This window comes from Pseudomyrmex gracilis, unplaced genomic scaffold (assembly GCF_002006095.1).
Source record: "Pseudomyrmex gracilis isolate BER0280 unplaced genomic scaffold, ASM200609v1 scaffold_31, whole genome shotgun sequence".
NCBI classification, from domain to species: Eukaryota; Metazoa; Arthropoda; class Insecta; order Hymenoptera; family Formicidae; genus Pseudomyrmex; species Pseudomyrmex gracilis.
Genome location: NW_018020615.1, coordinates 345,301 through 366,047, shown reverse-complemented (window position 1 = coordinate 366,047; position 20,747 = coordinate 345,301). Strand labels below are relative to the sequence as shown.

The window sequence follows — 20,747 nt, the reverse complement described above, 5'->3', positions numbered from 1 at the left end:
TATATATATATATATATATATATATATATATGTTTATATAAAGGTATATAAATTTATAATTTTTATAAAAGTCTGGCTTTATATGTTTGTAACGTGCACATTTAGTAAAAAGAAAAAAAACAACATCTCTATTGAAAGCGATTAAGCTTAAGAACAATTGAACATAAAGAGTGAGCTTTAATTCTGATTAATTCATTGAATTGATTTTTTAAATTTTATTAATCCTGTATAATTGGTCAATTGAGTGAGTAGATCAACTGATTAAATTAATAAATTAAATTAATTAGGAGTAGTTTGTACTCAACTTAGTATAAAAGTTAATATTTTATATGTACTTTGTCTTATTTCAGGTTAAAAAACAACGTAATGCAGAACCAGTGGAACAAATTGGTACCTTCGATCCTATTCCAAACATATATAACGAGAAATTAGCGTCATTCAATTTTGACAGACTACAATATTGGCTGACCAAAGATGTGCAGGTATCCAAACCTGTTGCGATTTTATTAGGACTCGCTGGATATTTCCCTGTTCACCCAAAATCTTACATGAGAGCTTGGAGAAACCGCAGAAGAGAAAATGAAGAACGAGCGGTTAAAGAACAAGCAGCAGAATCTTGAAATATATTTTTTGAATCGTAAAAAGTCATGTACATAATTTGCATTTTGTTAATAAAATTTGTGTCATTACATAGTTTAAAAAAGTACAGTATAACATTGCAGTATGCAATATTATATATTCAGTCACTCTGTGTAAGTCTTACTTAAGTTAAGAAGTTTTATATGTGTGCAACACATGTAACTTAAATACTTGGTCGCGCATTTATATGTTCGCATGTAGAATAATTTCAACGCATTAGTGACTTAATGTGAATGTTTTGAGACTCGTGTGTGTGAATCTAATATAATATAAAAATTTATTATAATGTAATATGAGAGATTTTATATTATATTAGTAGTATTTTATAGCTGGATGTGGGAGAGGATCAGATATATATAGTTTGCGTTAATTATTTAAGTACAACAGATGAGCAATATGTGGCGTGTAAGATGAAGTGTAAAGAATTACAATTATACATTTTAAGAAAAAAAAAAAATGTTCCCCAGGTGAGGCTCGAACTCACAACCCCGGCATTGCTCACACAATCACTGTCATATAAGTACCGTGCGCTAACCGATTGCGCCACTGGGGACTTGTGCGTTTGGGTTTCTTATTACACGTACTACGCTTCATAATATAATCTACATGCAAACACACGTATACACGTGTGTAAGGTATACGTATAGATATCGTTATCTTTTACTTTGAAAGTCAGTACTCATAGTCAGATCCTATATATTTAAGTATTGAATTCATCTGAAGATGAATCCGTAGCCAATAAAACTGCCCGTGCGGTATCTTGAGACAAACTTAAGACAATTTGAAATATAAGATAGAGCTGTGACTAGTATTCGAGTACATAGCCGGGTATTATCTTTAAGATCGTCTTAAGTTTATCATCCGATGGTGTACGAGCCGTTTCATTGGCTACAGAGCATCTGAAGATAAACTTCAGACAATCTTAAGTATATAAGATTCGACTGAATACATCGACTCTAATCGCTCATATGTCTATTTTCGCACATGCGCGTCTCAGTATATTCCAATTTATTCGTAATATAGAGTTGTAAACAAGACGAGATTGTTTTAAAAATTAAATATATTCAGCTTTTTAAACGTGAATCGCCACTTTTACATTCGGATTTTTAAGTTAAATCTGAATAAAAACACATTAAATAAAATCTGAATGAGAACAAAGAAAACAAAGTTATAATAGAAAAAAAAATTATAACAATACCACTTTGTTTTTAAGTGGTCACTCATCTAATTGTAACGTTGTTTAACTTCAGCGATCGGACAAGAATTGCAACAAACTGATGTAAAATGTAACATATTTCTACTGTCAAAAGGAAGTGGATAAACATGAATGTCAATTTTGAGATATATAACAATAATCTTTATTGATTATTATTAAATTTATTTTGTTCTGGATTTTTATTATTGCTATTTATAAATATTGTTTTATATACATTTAGAATATAAATTTCTACAAATTTCAAGATCTTATTTTTACAAATAATTGCAAGAGAAGTTTTATTATTTATTTACCATGATAAGCATCAATAGCAGTGCATAAGTTGTACCATAATTCTAGAAGATTGTCCTTTGTCAAGTCAACTTTGCAAAAATCCTTCAATAATAAATTATTTTCTTTTGAAAATTCTATACCTATAAATCAACATAATATATATATATATATATATCCATTAGTCTTATTTACTATCATTTTTCTTTCAGACATATGTCATTGTGAAAGATGCAGTATTTAAACTTTTTGTACCTATGTTTGAAGAAATTATTGTAAAAAAGTGTTCTATGTGCCACGTTAACTTGACAAATTTCAGCGTCCAATGGAATGTTACATAATGTTTTTTTGTATCTGCAGGAGAATGCATGTATACTAATACACCTCCGTTCTCCTTGTTCTGCTCAGTGGTGGCATATTTCTTTGATTCTAATTTGTTCAATATTTCAGATCTAAGAATGGTTTTCTCATTGTAATCAGAAAGTGCTAAAAATATGCAGCTTATTATATAAATATGTTAAGTGGACACATTGAAATTGTTTATGATTTTTCTTATAATTGTGAATATTCACCAGACATGAGGCAAGAAAAGTTTTTGGTCTTTGCAATTTTCTGAAACCAAGGAGATATCTCAAGCATGTAACCTTTCTCGATATCTACAAAGTGAGCCGTGATGTCATCAATTGTAAAACTGTCAAACTTCTAAAAACAAAACAAAAAAACTATATAGTTAAAAATTAAATATTGAAACATAAAATATAATATATGCAATATCTTGTATACCTTGAGAACTACTGTCAGTTCTAAATTGAAGCAAACTGCTTTTGTTACCACTTTGGCTGTATAAAGATAAACGTCTTGACGCAACCTTTTTTTATTCACGTTTTCGAACGCTATTCCAGTTATTTGATTCGAAATTTCGGATAGTTTAATCTTGTATTTGTTGCACATGGATTTCGTTGATTTGTGATACTCGTTAGACGGTAGTTTGCTGCACAACCATTAAAATAATAAAACAATTATCAATAGAATATATAAAACACAACGAGCATTGTTTAGTTTGTGGCTAATTACATGTTAAAATTGTTGTTCGAAGATTGATGTCCATTTGCTTCTTGAGCCTTCAGCTGTTCTTTCAATTCAATTGCTTGTTTTAACAATTTGTTTTTCATTTCGCGCAATTGACTTATTTCAGTGTTTGCCACTTGCTTGCGATCTATGCCTGCCTTTCTCTTCATAGCAAGAATCTTTCTCTATTTTCTGTTATTTGTTTTTTTGTTTTTTTCACGGTTTTTTTGTTATTCCGAATATTTATCACACATATCATTTATATTTTTTTCACTACATATAAAGTACACGTCAAAATCGATCTGCTTAAATTTTTAGAGTTTGATTTCTCAATTTACAGTATAAACTGTTTACTATAATTGCTACAAATTTGTTTCATTAATAAAACTGTAATTATTTATCATGTGTTTTCATCATATGCCAGTAACGGTTTGGTTCAGCTACAGTACGAAACCAAATCAGAAAGAGCACGTCTTACTAAAAAACCAGTAAAAATGTTTGTGCAAATTTAAACACTTTAGGACCGGTTTCGACAACTCCCGGTTAACCTAACCTAATCTAACCTAACTCTAACTGCACTTAACCGGCTGGCTAAAGGTTTGTTTTTTTCCCTGAACTGGCTGCACTAGTTCACAGTCTATGGTGGTGCATATATGGCTCAAAGGACCGTTTCAAGCTAGTCCATACGCCATTCTAAGTAGTTCACAGTCTATCTTTTTTTTTATCTATATTAGCAGAGAGAAACCTGAGAGCGGCCATCCTATTGTAATTTTTTACGACGGTTTCAGCCGCTGGTTTTAGCCGTATTTCCACAAAAGTGGAANGAGATCTGCTACTTGCGTTTAATGTAGAACGGCCTTTGAGTTCCACTTTTGTGGAAATACGGCTAAAACCAGCGGCTGAAACCGTCGTAAAAAATTACATTTGGATGGCCGCTCTCAGGTTTCTCTCTGATATTAGAAAGAAAAAGATAGACTGTGAACTAGTGCATCCAGTTCAGGGAAAAAAAACAACCTTAAATTTACATATTGCCAACTTAAAATTTGATCTGACATTTTTTGTGCTCACGGCCCGCAATACACCAGTCTGCTTGCCAACTTAAAACAAAAAAGCTGTTCCTAACCTAACTTAACCTAACCTAGTTCCTCAGCAGCTGTCATTGTTGTTGCATCAGCCGTGTCGGTTGGATGTGCGTGGTTACGCTGTGGATATTTTTGGACATTTTCGGTGTTTTACACCGTTCTCTAAGTTGTTAGAGGAAAAATAGAAGAGATCAGAGAAATAAGAGTAAAAGGAGAAGAAGTGAATGTGCCCGCAAAAATCGGCTAACGGTTATGGGCACGTTAAAATAATGACATAAAAAAAAAAAAAAAAACAGCAGCTGTCAAGTGTTTTTCTCGCAATGTTCTCTCCCATTACGTCAAAATCCACATAAAAGTTCTCCATGCAGCTTGCATCAAGGTATTAGGTTTTTTCAACATTTGATAAATATACATTGATAATATATAGTTATTTTATTTACTCATTAAATATAAACTATTAGGTGCAAAAAATATGCTATATTAATGGCAATTTAAAAATGTGCCATTTGATCAACTTTAAATACATCAACGTAATACATTTATAGCGATAAATTTGATTAAAATTAATGTTTTAATTACGTACCGCACCAGCGTAGAGATAATAGACAGTAGCTCGTAAAACACAATATTGACAGATTGGCTATATACTTTTCGCAAAGTTTTAAAATACGTCAGAAGAACAGATCTATAGTGTATATTATAAATATTGTAAAACTTTTTTTCATATGTACACAATTATTACTTGTATTATACATGTATAAAATATACACATACATTCTACACTACTATCTGATATTTTCAAGACGTTTACATCCTTTAGAACTTTCTGACAAAAACAATCTGATAGAAAAACAGCAAGACTGTTGTGAAGACAGTTGCTCTTCAAAGTTTAGTTTTTGTATATACTGTGCAACACATTTGTTTTCATGTACAAATTTAAACATATTGAACATATTAAAAATTAAATATATTAAGAGATATAATATTAAATTTCTTATATATATATATATATAGATACACACAACTTATATGTCTGCAATGAACAAGCATATTGTAATATACACCAATATCATCCATTTTAGAGAGCTACTACTTTTTGTTACATCTCTGAGCAATATGTGGAGCACCGTGATTGGCAATCTTTAATCGTTTATTATCTTAAAAATTTATTCTAACACATATCTTGTCTGTATTTTTATATTAGACTTTTTATCTTAGAAAGTCTCAAAAACTCTATGCTGGAAATATTGGGCAGTTAGTTGTGAAAAACCTATATACTGTTGTGTACAGAAGCATATTAAAAAAAAAATCATTTAAAATAAAATTCATAAAACTACGAAATAAAATATTCAATTGTTATTCGTGTTGTTTCAATCTAACGTGTATATTCATATTCTCTCTCTTTCTATTTACACTTCTTCTGGAGATGATTCAAAGAAAAAATTTGAAAACGTATATTTATCTTAAAATATACGGAAATAAAAACGTTCACATTCGTGATTCGGGTGACATTTGTTTTTTTTTTTTTGTTTCTTTTTTGTTTGCATACCATGTTTGTTGACATGTGCATAGATTGAGAAGTGGTTGTGTAGTTTAGCGCAAAAATGATCGCCAATTTCGCATACAAACGTGAAAAACTGAGCACGCAAATATCGTCTACTGTTCATACTTATTGTATCTCTACGCTGGTTGTATTTTAAATGTCAAACCACCAATCAAGCGTAATGCGACGGTGGTATTGTCAAAGTTTGCAAAACGTCCAATTGCTCATCCGTGAAATGTTGCGCATGACCATTTATTCCGGTCCAGTTCTCGTAATGCGTTCGCTTAAAATCATTCAGTGTATTCCTTATTGTCATCTGTAATATAATTAAATGTTTCCGAAACATTATTCAAAACTCTTTGAAAAAGAATACAAATGTATAACAAAATCAACAGCGCAACAAATAATTTTTATAAGTGAACAGATGTGTGTATTATTTTAATAACAGATGATACGTAAGATCTGAAGTACGTCCTGTAAACAAAGTATCAAAGAAAAAAAGAAAACGAAAAATAACAAATTACCGGTATAGGTTGTGGATCGTTCATATGATGACTAAGATGTTCGAAGATTGGAGGTACATATTTAGGTACATCGTACGGATGAGCAGTAATAAAAGCGCACAATCCAAGCACACCAGCATGACGCAGACGTATTGCACTTGAAGCATTTCTCGACGAATCTTCATTAGGACTTTTCCTTTTGTGCAATCGCGTTTTCGTTTTTTTCTTAAATTCCTCCTACAAAAACACAGCGATATTTAAATATTACTAATCGTGATAAAAATGCGGACACACACTTACAGACACACGCAAAATAGATCAAATATGTAATAAAAAAAAAAAAAAACTATTAAAAAATAAATTTCGATAAAACTTGCCAATAACTCATCATAGTCCGTGATGAATGTGCAATGTAACAGTCCGCTGAGTACCTGACCAGCTTTCTCTCTGACTTCAAGACGATCATCCTCCAGTAGACGCAGTACAATATCTTTAATGCAATCGATCCATGTGTTATCGCTAAGAATTATGCTCATATTGTGAAAGACCAGTACTTGAAGATACTCTAAACAGTCAAGTCTAACAGACCACGATAGATGTTCGGATGTTGTTTTAACCGTTGTCAATATAGTTGACATGTCTTCGGGCAGTACGAGTACTTGCGCGAGCGATCCTAGAGCGCGTAAACACAAATCATGGAGTTCTTTGTCATTTTCCGAAGTTCCTAATTGACATATAATTGGGAACAGCTGATAAAATTCTGGCATTGCACTGTACAGTACTTGATGTACGTTACATTGAATCCACTTGCATACAGTCTTTAACATTCCCTTACGTATGTCGTCTTCCTTAGACACTTGGTTCGCTTCGTCAAGCGAAAGATTAGACACTTTTTCCACTATAATTTTTGTTTTGTCCGAATTCTCGGATTCATCCGCATGATTGTTCGTTATAAGTTGATTTAAATGCGGCATAATCTTGTTTATCAAGGTTTCTATTCGCGGAGTCATGGAATCGGATGAGTTGCGCAAACTTTTAATATCGACCATGAATATAGTAGTTAACACAGATCCGAGAGTTTCGCGAACATTCTGCAGTAAATTGGTTAATATTCGATCTTCGATACGCGTTAGCAGACGACGCAACAGTTCTGTTTTTCGCCATGATGCTTGACACAAGGTACTTTGTAGCATGCACAATCGTGCGGTTTGTCTGAATGAGGTTTCTTCCGAAGGCGAATCCTCCATAAGACACTCCAACAACCAGTGATATCTATTTGGATCTCTGTGTTCCTGTGATTTTAAGAAACATATACTCCATCCTACAAAAGTTTCCTCTGTCACATTTGTTATTGCAGTTCTTATAACGGGCAATATCGCCTGCCACATATCGCTTGTCATCTGAAATGGCCAGTGTTTAGCACCTCTGATGAGTCCGGTTACAATTTCTGCGGCACACCGTTGACTACTCTCGTGCTGTTTATCTTCTACTAATCGCTGCAAATGAGGTAGAAAATGCTTCAAATGGACGATTCCATGATTGCAAAACAAGCCCTTGAACAGCAAACACCTACACGGGTCGAGTTTGCCTTTGACCTCTTCCAAACTGAAGTAATTTATAAGATTTTCGATGTTCTGCGGATTGTCGAAGAAGAGATGAACTTCTTTTTCGCAATCTGTTAGCTCGCGCGTTGCCGGGTCAAGACAAGGCTGTTGGGACGAAGGAGCGTATACCTTCAGGACTTTTGGCCATACATAATAACCAGTGTATACTTGATGGACGTATCTAGGCTCATCCCACTGTTCGGCGGTGAGCGGACGAGTTTCATAATTGTATTGAAGCCAAGAATTGTCAGCTCTTATTCCAGGTGTGACGAGTTGTAACTGATTTTCCTTGCTTAACGTATTCTCCTTGGCTAAACTGTCTAAATTAACTTCCACCTTAAAATACAAGTGTGAATACATATACGATCTAGTGTTCGCGCTTCATAAAATCTATACGTACAATAAAAGTTTACATACCTTTAAATGTTTTCGCTTTTGTTGTCTCAACATGTACGCCACTACTTTCGTAGCAATTTTTCTTTCCTCCACGGAATCGTGTATGAGAGCTTGCAAGAAGTAACGCACTACTTGAGCGGGATAATTTTGATCTGGATGAATCATATCGCGTATAAAACCCATTGCCATTAATCTATGCCGCCAGTGTAAACATTTCTCCGATATACAACGTAACAGTTCGTCAAGCAGACCATTATACGCCGCTACGTTAGATTCGTTGAGTTTTTTTAAGCTCTGCAGACCGCTCTGTATCATATTTTCATCGGGTTGCGGCAACGTTGGTTGTGGAGAGTGTTCCCATAGAGCGCGCGCAACAGTCAAACATCTATCGGGTACTTCTAACTCGATCGTGCACGTAGCGAAGTTAGTACTTATGACTTGTATAAGACACTCCTTCAAAGTACGTAGAGAAATTTTCTCAGACGGTTTGGAAAGCACGACGGCTGGCCACAATGTCTTCAACAAATTCCAGTCTTCTTTCACAAGAATGGGACTTACATCCTCTCCGAACAGAATATATAGAACGCCCTGTTGTTTCGTACAAATTCAAAAAGTGTTTACGTTTAACAAGATTTTTCAACAAATGATCACTCTTAAAAAAAAAAAAAACATCACACTAATCACTTACTTTACACGCGTTATGATGTATTTCGGTATCCTTTGCCAAAATATCACAAATGTGAGGAACAAGAAATTTATAGGAATACGGAAAATATCTGAAAGCAGAAAATAGGCCGAGTTGAGCGCTGCTACGAACGCTCGCGTATCTGCTTGTGGCCAATGCGAATAGCTCCATTATTATTTGTTTGTGAATTTCCGTAAGTATGCACGAGTTTTTGATACGCGCCAGCTCGCGAATATGTAGCTGCACCATACAGCGATTGTGTAGCAATCTAAGTACTCGAGTTTTGTTTCCTTCTAATTTATTTTCAAACATCTTCTTGGCTTCGTGAAAATCATTGAGCCGGTCAGCTAAATATTCTTGCTGGTGCAAATTTCCAAGCAACAGACTTTTCCAAATCTAAAATTTAAACAGACCAATACACGCACACGCGCATAAAAGCTTGACGAATCATCCTTTGCGCGCGCGCAATTAAAACTTAATTAATAAATATATACACACGTACATAAATTAAAGCGTCGAAACTTTTTGTGTCGTCTTCTCCATTGTCGAGCATTGTCCGTTGGACTTGGCTCATAATTCCAGCAAGATATTGCCTAACGTTACTCCCGTCAGGCATCGTGACACATCCCATCTTGCCAAACTGACGTGGCACAGACACATTACGCTCTACGGAAGACTCGACTATTACAAGCGGTGTTTCCGTCCATACTGGTAAAAACGCCGTGGCACCGAGAAGAACGTGTTTTATAATATTCAGACTAATACGCAGCTCCTCTCTGCAATTATTTACAAAAAATTATCACCGCGTCACATATCACGCTCCGTGTAAAAAAAAAAAAAACAACTAATTTATTTCTATAACTGTTAAAAAGAGACAGGTCTCGTTAAACTCACGGAGTTAATGTGCTGGGATCTTCGCAGTACTTCTTGAGTTTGTCAATTTGAACTGTTAAATATCTCGAAAATATTTGTTGCACAGCAGCGAGTTCCGCCTCACCGGGAATATACCATTTGGCATCGAACTTATCGACATTCACGCCTTTACCCCAGTCTCTGATGTGACAATAATCCGGATCTTCGGAAATTATCTTTTTAGGAGGATACATGGTGATGGTCGACAAATGCTTGAGAATTTCTTGCAACAAATTGCACACCACTTCATTTCCGTTTTTCGATCTCAAATATAAGACGTGATCGAGAATCTCATACAGAGTATCCATGTAGGGTAACAAATTGTCGCCCGTGGTGTCGACAACCGCGGTTAATATGAGTAAGGTGTACAGAAGACGTTGATCTAAATTATATTCCTTCGAAACGTCTTCCATCTCGTTGACCAATGATAAAATTGTTTGCGCAAGCGTGGGCAACAGTACGCGCAATGTTTCGCGCCCGTTGCACACAGCGAATCCTCTGCACACGGCTTTTGCCAATTGGCCTGCGATTTCGGTCTCGAAGATTCGTTCCGTCATGAACGTGCGCAATTTATGCAAAGCGCTATCAAAAATCGATTTGCTCGTGTCTAACAACACAACTGCGCACGTGTTTTTAAGTAACGACTGGGCAAATATATCAAGATTACTTTTCACAATCATATTGTTACTGTCGTTCTCCAACGAACAGGCTTCTATTACTAGAAACACTCGGTCCAAAAATTGCAATACAAAATCCTCGAAACGCGACGTTCCTTCGCATATTATTCTCTCGTCCTCGGTCATCTCGGCGGTTGATTTTGAACAATCCACAAGAGAAATAAATCCACAATACGCACCTATCAAGGTTAAAGTAAGATAACACTTTCTTAAGTCATTTGCATCAATTCCGGGCAATGAAAGAAACAGCAGAGACAGTACGTGCATCGGTCCTTCTGTAAAGGCGTGATCTGTAAAGAGTGAACAAAAATCAAAATTACATAATGCGAGTAAATGTTAGAACTTTTCTTTATTTTTTGTTTTAGTTTAAAGAATTACACGCACACACACACGTGTATATTATCTTATTAATTGTATGTGTGTGTGTGTGTGTATCTCTCTTTTTTCTCTTTTGTCTTTACAGTATTTTTTAATTAACGAAATATTTGAATATTTTTTTTTGGTGTAAAATACACGTATGAGAAAAAAAAGCTGATAACAGGTTTCATACCTCCGTTCATATATCTAGGACCTTGCACCATTTGTTTAGCTAGAAATGACATGCAAGTTATCAAAGTTATAAGTTTATGTGGTTCGGTCAAAGAATCAAATGAGGAATACATTCGTTCTAGCATATCCGGTATTACTAAGTTCGGTCTTATCAAAGCAAGAAGCCGCAAAGCAGTACACTTATCGAAAATTTTTTGCTTGTGATATATAACCGTCATAGCCAACGGCAACACACTCTTGACAAAAGCATCAATATCATCGTCAGTTAACTTGTAATTGTCAGGAATTGAAGTTTGCCATGTTGGTTTATGATAATATCTTTCTCTGAAATTAACATAAACAGAAGTTTAAATCAGTTAGTTAATATATGCTGTTCTGATTGATTTTTAAAATAAACAATATAACATATGGAGAAAAATGTGACAATCAAAATTCGTTAATCGCCAGTTTAAAGCCTTTCACACTATTCGCAATTCGCAATTAGTCATTCGGAAATTCATTTGTAATTCGTAATACGATTGTGGCAACACGGAAACGATTGTGGTTTAAACACGTTTAAACACAAACTACGCGACGCGTTTAAATGATATAGATGTGTAAGCACGAGTAACGTGCTTGACGCATAGAATAATGCAACGAAAGTGATGATCGTGATGATTTGTTGCGTTCTTTGTGTTTCGTCAGAAAAACAAATGGCGCGAATAGTTTGACGCCAGCTTAACTTTATTCGCCGTACCTGCGTAAGCGTGCGAGAAAATGATATGTAAGTTTGGAAAGAAGTATAGTTAATTTTCCTGTCCACCGTCCAAAATTTGCTGGATAACTGTACGTTTCTACAGTTTTCAAGAATTTGTCTAAATACATCTGCGCGTCCGAGCCATTTCCCTGTAAGATATATGTATTAGAATGAATAATGTTAATCCCTTCGTTCACACTAATCGCATAATCTTACCAAAGTTCCCACTATCCACATACATATCGACGATATATCGAACTTGAGTTTTTTATTGTCTATATTTTTATACGTTACAGGTAGATGTAAACATCGTGTAAATCTAGAAAACATTACAGGTAAGTGCGGACTCCAGTCAATATAACCGATATTGTCAAGTGCCAGTCTCCCCATTAAGCACAGTATAGTGTTTTCCCAGTACGGCGCGTTGTGGCATACTTTCCATATGCTCAAAAGTTCATCAAACCACAAATGATGCCCGACAGAATGATGCTGGGGACGTAATTTTGTTGGTAACAAGTTTTCTAAGATACTAAGAGTACGTCCCATCACCGCTTCGTCAAACGGACAAAGTGTTGGTCTTAATTCATCTAATATTTCTTGCGTGGCGCTCAGCTGTTATGGAAAATATGGAATTAGATGTGTGTTAAATTTGAAAAAGTGAATATTTCATGTTTTCTTGAAAATATAATTACATATATAAAACTCTTACTGGAAAATAAATGTTTAGAACACGAGTCAAGGTATATATTGAATTTTGTAATTGTCCAGAAAAACGATACAATTTTGGACGTTTGATTGTATACAGCATTTCATACAAAGGTCTCCATGGAAGTTCTAATTCATCGGGACTAATTAATTCCTTTTTTCTGGAAAAAAAATTGGATTATACAAACAAGTAGTTTCTTGCACACAAACATTTTATTTCAACAAAAGTCCGTATAGCTATTTTATCCAAATTGTGCTCATTTTCTCATGAAATATTTTTCAATGATGTTACACAAAAGTAAAGTAATATGTAAATGTTACTATCCACAGAATAATTTCAGATTCTTTTAAGCACACACACACTTAATACAAAATAAATACATAGTGCAATTTTTTTATTGACAATATTAAATTTCTATTTCTTACTTTAATAAGACTTGTAGCAGATTGCTACACATGATAATAACACTTGAATTCAACTTTGGTATGGTAAAAATTTCATACGTTAACTTCACAAATGTTATATGATCTTCTTTACTAAACTTCAATCCATATACTTCTATGTACCTGGAACGCAAAATTTTATTTAACATTATAACAGAACAATTCACAATATACAGTATTAGTAAGAGCAAGAAGACTCCCTTAAAAAAAAAAAAAAAAAAAAAAAAAAATTAAAAATATGAAAAATTTTTTTGACACATATTTGCATATTTTTGCTACATACACATTTGATGACATTTAGGAAGCTAGTAAAAATAACAAGAAACTTAAATATTTAATAATGTATTTATCAGAGAGATAAGAAATTTCTTTGGATTTGGTACATCAATGAGTTTTGGCTTTAAATTTGTTTGCTGTACTAATTTGTATGGGATATATCTTTGTGTATTATGTTTAAATGATCTGTAACGACCTTGTATCATGGCTGCATTTCGGTAATCACTGCCAGTACTGGAAATCTATAGCACATGTGACATGAAGTATAGCTTTTTAATGCAGTAAGTATCAAAACACAGCTGTGATACACAGTTGTCAGAGATAACACACAAAAATATCCCATTACAAATTAGTACAGCAAACAAAATCAAATCAAAATTCATTGATGTATCGAACCCAAGTCCCTTATCTTTCTGACACAGTATATTTAAATACATTATTAGCACATTAAAAGTCCTACATCAGTCTCTGGGAACTCCGACTCCGTTTAGGAGCAGCGTTGATTTCTAGAGACGACAGCATCGAATTCAAAAAATAACTTTACAATTCATATAATATTCCGTTCAGACGACGCGTTTACATACAAACGTGTAAACGTAAACCCAGCATTCTCGCGGTTCGCGAAACAGAAAATTCCGCGAAACGGAAGGGTCAGCGTCGGGACTGGCGTAGCACTTAACGTGTTAAGTACACGTAATAACACAAGCGAGAACGAAAAATCTAGAAATTTAATAAAAATAACAACAAACTTGAATAGTATAATATTTGTTATTTTTATCAAGATCCTAGATTCTTTTGTTCTTGTGCTTTGTAACACGTCTTGCTGTGTGTTACGTCATTGGACCTGTTTATTCTTTTCTAAATTTCAAACAAAAGTTTTTCTCAGGAAATAGGTATTCGCATTTGAAAAAAATGTAATTGTACTCATTTTTTACTGAGTACCGCAGATAGCAGAAGATACGCCGAGATAACAAAACTATTCGACTACTCCTGATAACGAAACTATTGTTAATGACACAAAATAGAAATACGTTTCAGTTAAAAATTCTAAAATATTTGCTTCTCGAAAAGCAAGACAACAATTCTTTCTTACATATATAATTGTTTTGTCCAAAATACACATGCTGGTTTGATCTCCCGAAGCATAACAGCACGTCCTAGATTCTCCTTGATCTTGACAAGCCATACCAGCGATTCTTCTTCCAGTTGATCTTTGAAGGGCAATAGTTTGGTGTAACACAATTCCTTTTGCGGACGAAAGCCCAGATTATTGTCCGTCATCCTGACCGACATCCTTGGAAAATAATCCTTCGAAGTTGGACTCGCGATTGCACACAACTATGTTTTTGTCACCGTGCGTTTGCTTTAACAGCGAGCATCCGAACCCGATTAGATCAGTTCCGCAAAGTGGTACAATGCAATATGACACTATTTGGCTCGATCACAACTTGCTTATTTCTATTCATTTTCATCGAGTCATGTTTCTCGCAGACCGAGCCATGTTTGATTGGTGCGCTAAGAATCGTCAGGGAGCGCGCAAAATTTATAGAAGCACCGTGGCATAAATTATTAGGCTAATATCACATTCTCTGCGTTTTTGTTGGGCGACAAAGGCTGCGTTCGGGGAACACGCTGTCAGCGCTATTGCGTCATTCTATCTGTTTTTGTTTTTTTTTTATATCTAATGAGCAACAAAGACAAGAATGATGCAACAGCGCTGATAGCGCGCTCTCCCCGAACGCAGCCGATGTGTGATTGGCTGTTAAATATATGTAGTTTTTTTTTAGAGAATTCTGTGATATTTACAGTCCGATTTTATATTTAAGGCCATTTTAAGTTCATCTTAAAGATACCGTTTTATCGATTATAGATCATCCTAAGGCGATCTCAAACGTAAGATCCTCGAAACTCGTTCGTTTCGCTCATCTTTTCCTAGCAGAAAGCACCTCCGCTACACAGCCATTGGCTGTCAGCGGATGTCTCTCGCCAATCCTGCACGCAATCCTGTTTTCCACACTTTGTTCTTCTTTTCTTCTCCTATGCGCGGTAGAATTGGGTGCGTTCAGACCCGTTCAGACAATTCAACAGTTGCACAACGGTTGAGAGATAATGGGTGCGTTCAGACAACTCAACGGTTGAGAGATCATCACTTATGATAGGACTATTCTTCAAAATCTGCTGCGGTTCCAAAAATATGATCCAATCAGAAGTGATTATCTCTCAACCGTTGTGCAACTGTTGAGTTGTCTGAACGCACCCAATCACTTCTGATTGGATCATACTTTTGGGACCGCAACAGATTTTGAAGAATAGTCCTATCATAAGGGCGATGTCCCATTGAGCGGAAATTTATAGCGGAACGGAATGTGCGGAACCAGCTCGACCAATCATAGCCATTCCGTTTTCTTTCCTTCGCTTTTTCTGTGGTTACGATTGGTCGAGCTGGTTCCGCACATTCCGTTCCGCTATAGATTTCCGCTCAATGGGACATCGCCCTAAGTGATGATCTCTCAACTGTTGAGTTGTCTGAACGCACCCTATTTTCTTCTTCCCGATTTGAACACGCAGTGTAACTGGCTACATACCATCGTAAGATAGATTAGAACAATTTTAAATATAATATGTAATATAAATATTTTACATGAACATCGAGCTGAGCAGTACATAGGTATGATTGCATGTCAATTTTTCGAACTTATCAATTAATTGAATTATTTATTTCTTACTTGCACAAATGCGTTTCACGTTTTTACCGCCAGAGGTTTTCAGAAGTGGTTGCTTCGAGGTTTGCTCATCATTTTGTTGATGCACTTCAATGATAACCGGCATTGTTAGGACGTTATTGGGTATTGGTAAACGTTAGTTCGGAAATTCGGAATTAGCGTTTAATTATTACTGAGCAGCAATTATTGCTGAGAATTAGTTAATTAACTGTATCAATTTCGCGATCAACATGACAAAAGGTAAACAATGTTTTAATTTTTTAAGACAATACAGCAACTAAGATAAGCTTGTGTATGTTGTGTATTGTATCTGGAAAACAACAAGATGCAAAATTATTTAACAAGAAGAGTTTAATTGTAACAAAGCTTTTAATGATTTTTTTTTTTTTTTTTTTAGACGAAAGTTTGGAAAAGAAATCGATAGAACGTAATGATAGCGATAAGAAAACAATCATGGACTCGGGGCCAGATCCCTCAGCCCCAATCACGAGAAAAGGTGTATTGACATCTTTTCTAACTGGCAAACCTATGGAAATACCAGAACAAGATATCGTAAGAAAGTTTTGCTAAATTTTGTCTAAATACATTTATACCAAATTGCTTTTGTAATCATGGAGATTGGATCTAATTTATATATTTCTTACAGCTTGGCAAATGCAGATTTGTTTCTGAATTTGAGAAACTCAATCGTATTGGAGAAGGTACTTATGGGATTGTATATCGAGCAAGAGATACTAAAAATGATAAGGTTGTTGCATTGAAAAAAGTAAGAATGGAGCATGAAAAGGACGGATTGCCAGTAAGTGGTCTCAGAGAAATTTCAGTTCTGTTATCATGTCGGCATGAAAACATAGTACACCTGAGAGAAGTAGTGGTAGGAAAAAGTCTTGAAAGCATATTTCTTGCAATGGAGTATTGTGAACAAGATTTAGCAAGTCTGTTAGATAATATGCAGGCACCGTTCTCAGAAAGTCAAGTGAAATGCATAGTGCTTCAAGTATTGAAGGGTCTTCGTTATTTGCATCACAATTTCATCGTTCACAGAGACTTAAAGGTCTCTAATCTTCTTATGACTGACAAAGGTTGTGTAAAAATTGCCGATTTTGGACTAGCTAGGTGGTTTGGTTTGCCATTAAAACCAATGACTCCTAGAGTGGTCACATTGTGGTATAGAGCACCAGAATTATTACTGCAAGCAAAAACACAAACCACTTCTGTAGATATGTGGGCAGCTGGATGTATACTAGGTAAAGAAATAATTATGTATAAATATAATTATATATATATATATATATATGAATATGACTACTTGAACATGTTGTTTGATCATAAAAATGCCCCGGGCATTATATTGCTACACCACTATTATGTTGCTCGCAATTTTTGCACTTGGAACAAGATTAACGTGTGTTCATATTTCGATAAGAAAATAAAAATAAAAAATAATGCAAAAAGAGTAAATAAACAGACTCTCAAATATTATTCTTATATTTCGTAAAATGTGGTTACACTGCATAATGATGTTTGTTTTGTTATTAGGCGAATTACTGGGTCATAAACCTTTATTACCTGGCAGATCAGAAATCGCACAATTAGAATTAATTGTCGATTTACTGGGTACACCCAGCGAAGCCATTTGGCCGGAATTTAATTCATTACCAGCGTTAAAGAATTTCACACTCAAACAGCAACCTTACAATAACTTGAAACAAAGATTTCCTTGGTTAAGTGCAGCAGGTCTTAGGTTATTGAATTTTTTATTCATGTACGATCCCAAGAAAAGAGCAACTGCTGAAGAATGTTTACAAAGTAGTTACTTCAAAGAAGCACCTTTACGTTAGTATACACGTCATTTTTGATTCTTTCAAATTCGAGTTTTTTTTTTTTTTGTGGCATACAGTAGTCGGTAAACGGTAATATTGTTTAATTGATTTGTGATTTAATATGGTTACAGCTTGCGATCCGAAACTTATGCCTACGTTCCCGCAACATAGGAATATGAAAAAGACGGCCGCGCAGAAAGAAGTCCGTGATCAAGAACCTATTGTTACCGATCAAACCAACAATCTACCAGCAATTTCGGATCTTGTACGTTTATAAGTATACAGCAATCACACGCGTGCGTGATGTTACACTTGTTTTATTACATTTATTTTATGTTTATTTGAGTATAATTTTGCGTTTTGTTGTGTAAATTACATATTAACTACAGAAATTACACATATATTTTGTTTATTTGTTTCAGCTTGGATCGTTAGTTAAGAAAAGACGAGTCGAGTAAAGAAAAGCCAATCTGATAAACGATTTAACATCGACATTTTTGAAGAAAAAGATCACTTTTTCTCATGATAATGTATGTATACTTATTCTGTTAATACATCTTTTTATATAAAAATATACATATATATACGTTCTTACAGATGTATTTGGAAGCAAATAAAATAAAATAATTGTCACTCTTAGTATGTTTATGAAAAATACTGGTTTTTTACTGGATAAAAATTTACTAAATTTTGCATGAGTGTAAATTTTCTCTTCAATGATCAATATATTTTATATATTAAAACACACACATATTAATTACTTACAATAATAAATTATATTTTTTATTTTGTGTAAAAATTTATGTGTATATATAGCAAGTATATTAAAATATTTATAAAAAGAATTACAACTTTTCGTAGCGTTTTTTATATTCGTTCTGTGGATCATATTTAGCAACGAGTTTGTCCCAATCCCGGGGTCGTTTTGTTCTGAGATGATTTATTACTTTTTCTGATGTGGACTTTTGTTTGTCATTACACTTGCTGCAATTTGTTGACAGAGCATCCGGCAACGTTTCTACAAGCAAAACACATTTATGTTTATATACATATATGTAATATTTTGCAGTTTTTATTTATTTCTATTTTATTAGACCGATGACAAAAATCAAAACGTCAACATTTATTTAAATTTATTTAAATTTATTTTTATTTACTGACCATCAATAATTTACTTTCGTTTTTATGTTCGATTTTATTACTTCAAATTTTTAACACTATTTAATTTTCACATTTATAAAATTATACAATATGCTTTGATATTGCGTGTAAAGTGAGTACAAACGTTACTCAAGCATTGATGTAACACACGCGAGAAAGTTCATCGTGAATATTTATGTAATAGAGTGAGAGAGAGTATTACATCGTAATCAGCTACATTCAAGAATATTTTATATGCGAAGATATATGTTTATGCAAAGTAAAGAATTATGTTTAAGTAAAAATTGTATGTTTCAGCAATGTTTATATAAAATAAAAAAATTAACACATTATAAGGTTTTTTCTCGTTCCACTTACTTCTTAATTCGCGACCTTCGGATGTGCAAGGTCCTTCATCCAGCATGCAACGAATGTAATTGGTGAGGACTCGATTATTTTGAAGGATCGAGTCTACGTTTATATTGTCGTATTTCACAGTATATTTTTCGGTGGCGTTTGTCAGGACTATTACCGAAGCCAACAGAAGCAAGAGGTATCTCTTCATCATGTATATATACAGAGGACGATAAAGAGATATATTTTAATATACAAATTGTTGTTTTAACAGCTACGAGACACCACGAGCAAGAGAGTAAAAACTACCGCACCAGCCAGGTTGCTAGCTTTTATATAGCCGCGAATGGGGAGAAGGGAAAGGACAAAGGAATTCATACGAAAAATAAGTATGTCAACCTTTCTGTATGTACGTGACTATATATACTACAAGGAAGTGTACTAAAAGAAGTTGAATAATAAGTTGAATAATGAGAAGTTGACATGTTATTTATTTGAAAAGGAAAAGAGAAATTACACTAATTAGCATTGCAAATGATGCTAGAAGTGCGTAAGTTCTGAATTAGTTAAAAGTCATCATTTTAATTTATTTTGTTAATACTGAGAGAAACGATGTTTATAATATCATTAGAAGGCAGTACTTTGATATTACTTGGATACGAGATCTATACACATTGATTTTGTAGATCCGTATGCGTGTTATAAAACGAATTTCTCGAAAAAATTTTACGTCAGTAAAAATCTTTTATATTTGTGTTTTTAATTATGCTTCTTATGCATATTACGAAAGAAAATTCTGAGACTTCGTATTTGAGAAACTGCGCGTGATTCGATTTTTCACTGATACATATATATATTAAGATTATTACCGATTTTGATTCTGCTAATATAAAAAATATAAAAAATTCTGGTGGTGTAATAAAGAAAACAATATTATTTATTTATATAAAAATAAGACGCGCGCGCGTGCACACAGAAGCATTAGATTTAAATGCTAATATTTCTATCTTTCTTAGGAATGCGCTGTAGTGTATAATCTGTGCGCGTTGCAAAGTTAGTATTCTTCATCTAATTGCATGTCGCATCACACATGTGTAACCTCTGTTACGTCTTTGACCTACTTTGTTTGTGAATTACATCAGAAGAAACTGCAACCGGAGTTCTGTTCCTCTTGTTTCAATATATTTAAACTAATTAATAACGTGTATTTATAAACTTCAATAATTACTTGTCGCAAAACATACGTCTTGTGCAGATTTGCAATAATATACTGATTAGCATTATTATTTTTGCAGAAAAAAATGCCATATCATATTATTTACATTTTGAAACAGCAAGTTTTTTGTTTTAATTACAATTTCAATTTGTCTCTGCTTGTTTAGAAATCTATCAGTTCCCTTTG

General features: G+C 34.1%; 5 protein-coding genes, 1 long non-coding RNA gene and 1 other non-coding gene across 10 annotated transcripts in view; 3 read left to right on the top strand and 4 right to left on the bottom strand.

The window, feature by feature from the left end:
* The window catches only part of LOC109852570 (probable 28S ribosomal protein S16, mitochondrial), a 2,728-nt gene extending 702 nt beyond the window's left edge, over nucleotides 1–2,026 (top strand). The window contains exon 2 of the mRNA XM_020423831.1: nucleotides 351–2,026. Within this exon, the coding sequence (XP_020279420.1) occupies nucleotides 351–620 (270 nt within the window). The 3' untranslated portion in view covers nucleotides 621–2,026. The remainder of the gene's footprint in view (nucleotides 1–350) is intronic.
* Trnai-uau lies at nucleotides 1,099–1,192 on the bottom strand. Its single transcript has 2 exons — nucleotides 1,155–1,192; nucleotides 1,099–1,134 (listed from the first exon to the last, which is right to left on the bottom strand). It is a non-coding gene; the product is annotated as a tRNA-Ile (tRNA).
* A 50-nt stretch (nucleotides 2,027–2,076) lies between the features above and the next one.
* LOC109852617 lies at nucleotides 2,077–4,262 on the bottom strand. Of its 2 annotated transcripts, XM_020423921.1 has the most exons (6): nucleotides 4,247–4,262; nucleotides 3,200–3,670; nucleotides 2,909–3,116; nucleotides 2,698–2,827; nucleotides 2,381–2,611; nucleotides 2,077–2,268 (listed from the first exon to the last, which is right to left on the bottom strand). In XM_020423921.1, the coding sequence occupies exons 2-6, from the start codon at nucleotides 3,361–3,363 to the stop codon at nucleotides 2,141–2,143; spliced, it is 861 nt and encodes a 286-aa protein (XP_020279510.1). In that variant the 5' UTR covers nucleotides 3,364–3,670; nucleotides 4,247–4,262; the 3' UTR covers nucleotides 2,077–2,140. The 2 variants fall into 2 exon arrangements, with proteins under 2 accessions (XP_020279510.1, XP_020279509.1); XM_020423920.1 differs by lacking the exon at nucleotides 4,247–4,262 and having other exon boundaries at nucleotides 3,200–3,756.
* A 91-nt stretch (nucleotides 4,263–4,353) lies between these two features.
* On the top strand, nucleotides 4,354–12,383 carry LOC109852616. Its single transcript, XR_002250018.1, has 3 exons — nucleotides 4,354–4,654; nucleotides 12,177–12,215; nucleotides 12,296–12,383. It is a non-coding gene; the product is annotated as an uncharacterized LOC109852616 (long non-coding RNA).
* LOC109852611 (proteasome activator complex subunit 4B-like) lies at nucleotides 5,243–14,831 on the bottom strand. The gene is made up of 13 exons (XM_020423906.1): nucleotides 14,399–14,831; nucleotides 13,012–13,152; nucleotides 12,590–12,746; nucleotides 12,097–12,492; nucleotides 11,881–12,029; nucleotides 11,146–11,468; nucleotides 9,901–10,885; nucleotides 9,509–9,782; nucleotides 9,010–9,402; nucleotides 8,343–8,909; nucleotides 6,699–8,261; nucleotides 6,343–6,558; nucleotides 5,243–6,134 (listed from the first exon to the last, which is right to left on the bottom strand). The coding sequence occupies exons 1-13, from the start codon at nucleotides 14,596–14,598 to the stop codon at nucleotides 5,991–5,993; spliced, it is 5,508 nt and encodes a 1,835-aa protein (XP_020279495.1). The 5' UTR covers nucleotides 14,599–14,831; the 3' UTR covers nucleotides 5,243–5,990.
* Nucleotides 14,832–15,874: 1,043 nt separating this feature from the next.
* On the top strand, nucleotides 15,875–18,597 carry LOC109852614 (cyclin-dependent kinase 10). 3 transcript variants are annotated; one of them, XR_002250017.1, is made up of 8 exons: nucleotides 15,876–15,973; nucleotides 16,065–16,268; nucleotides 16,426–16,580; nucleotides 16,675–17,275; nucleotides 17,568–17,864; nucleotides 17,983–18,116; nucleotides 18,274–18,381; nucleotides 18,449–18,597. XR_002250017.1 is itself a non-coding variant. In XM_020423917.1 (7 exons), exons 2-7 carry the CDS (start codon nucleotides 16,259–16,261, stop codon nucleotides 18,307–18,309), a joined length of 1,233 nt encoding a protein of 410 aa, XP_020279506.1. In that variant the 5' UTR covers nucleotides 15,875–15,973; nucleotides 16,075–16,258; the 3' UTR covers nucleotides 18,310–18,597. The 3 variants fall into 3 exon arrangements, 2 of the variants coding, with proteins under 2 accessions (XP_020279506.1, XP_020279505.1); XM_020423917.1 differs by having other exon boundaries at nucleotides 15,875–15,973; nucleotides 16,075–16,268; nucleotides 18,274–18,597; XM_020423916.1 differs by having other exon boundaries at nucleotides 18,274–18,597.
* A 53-nt stretch (nucleotides 18,598–18,650) lies between these two features.
* LOC109852615 (ejaculatory bulb-specific protein 3-like) lies at nucleotides 18,651–19,659 on the bottom strand. Its single transcript, XM_020423919.1, has 2 exons — nucleotides 19,370–19,659; nucleotides 18,651–18,869 (listed from the first exon to the last, which is right to left on the bottom strand). Exons 1-2 carry the CDS (start codon nucleotides 19,557–19,559, stop codon nucleotides 18,697–18,699), a joined length of 363 nt encoding a protein of 120 aa, XP_020279508.1. The 5' UTR covers nucleotides 19,560–19,659; the 3' UTR covers nucleotides 18,651–18,696.
* Between the last annotated feature and the right edge of the window lie 1,088 nt (nucleotides 19,660–20,747).

Coding starts and splice junctions, on each gene's coding strand:
- LOC109852615 (XM_020423919.1), bottom strand. CDS start 19,559: ATGATGAAGAGATACCTCTTGCTTCTGTTGGCTTCGGTAATAGTCCTG. Junction 18,870..19,369: donor CGAAGGTCGCGAATTAAGAA/GTAAGTGGAACG, acceptor TTTTGCTTGTAG/AAACGTTGCCGGATGCTCTG.
- LOC109852614 (XM_020423917.1), top strand. Junction 16,581..16,674: donor AAATACCAGAACAAGATATC/GTAAGAAAGTTT, acceptor TATTTCTTACAG/CTTGGCAAATGCAGATTTGT. Junction 18,117..18,273: donor TACCAGCAATTTCGGATCTT/GTACGTTTATAA, acceptor TATTTGTTTCAG/CTTGGATCGTTAGTTAAGAA.
- LOC109852617 (XM_020423921.1), bottom strand. CDS start 3,363: ATGAAGAGAAAGGCAGGCATAGATCGCAAGCAAGTGGCAAACACTGAA. Junction 3,117..3,199: donor TCGAACAACAATTTTAACAT/GTAATTAGCCAC, acceptor ATGGTTGTGCAG/CAAACTACCGTCTAACGAGT. Junction 2,828..2,908: donor AACTGACAGTAGTTCTCAAG/GTATACAAGATA, acceptor TTTTGTTTTTAG/AAGTTTGACAGTTTTACAAT.
- LOC109852611 (XM_020423906.1), bottom strand. CDS start 14,598: ATGTCGGTCAGGATGACGGACAATAATCTGGGCTTTCGTCCGCAAAAG. Junction 10,886..11,145: donor TCCTAGATATATGAACGGAG/GTATGAAACCTG, acceptor CACTCTTTACAG/ATCACGCCTTTACAGAAGGA. Junction 9,403..9,508: donor GTTTCGACGCTTTAATTTAT/GTACGTGTGTAT, acceptor TTTAAATTTTAG/ATTTGGAAAAGTCTGTTGCT.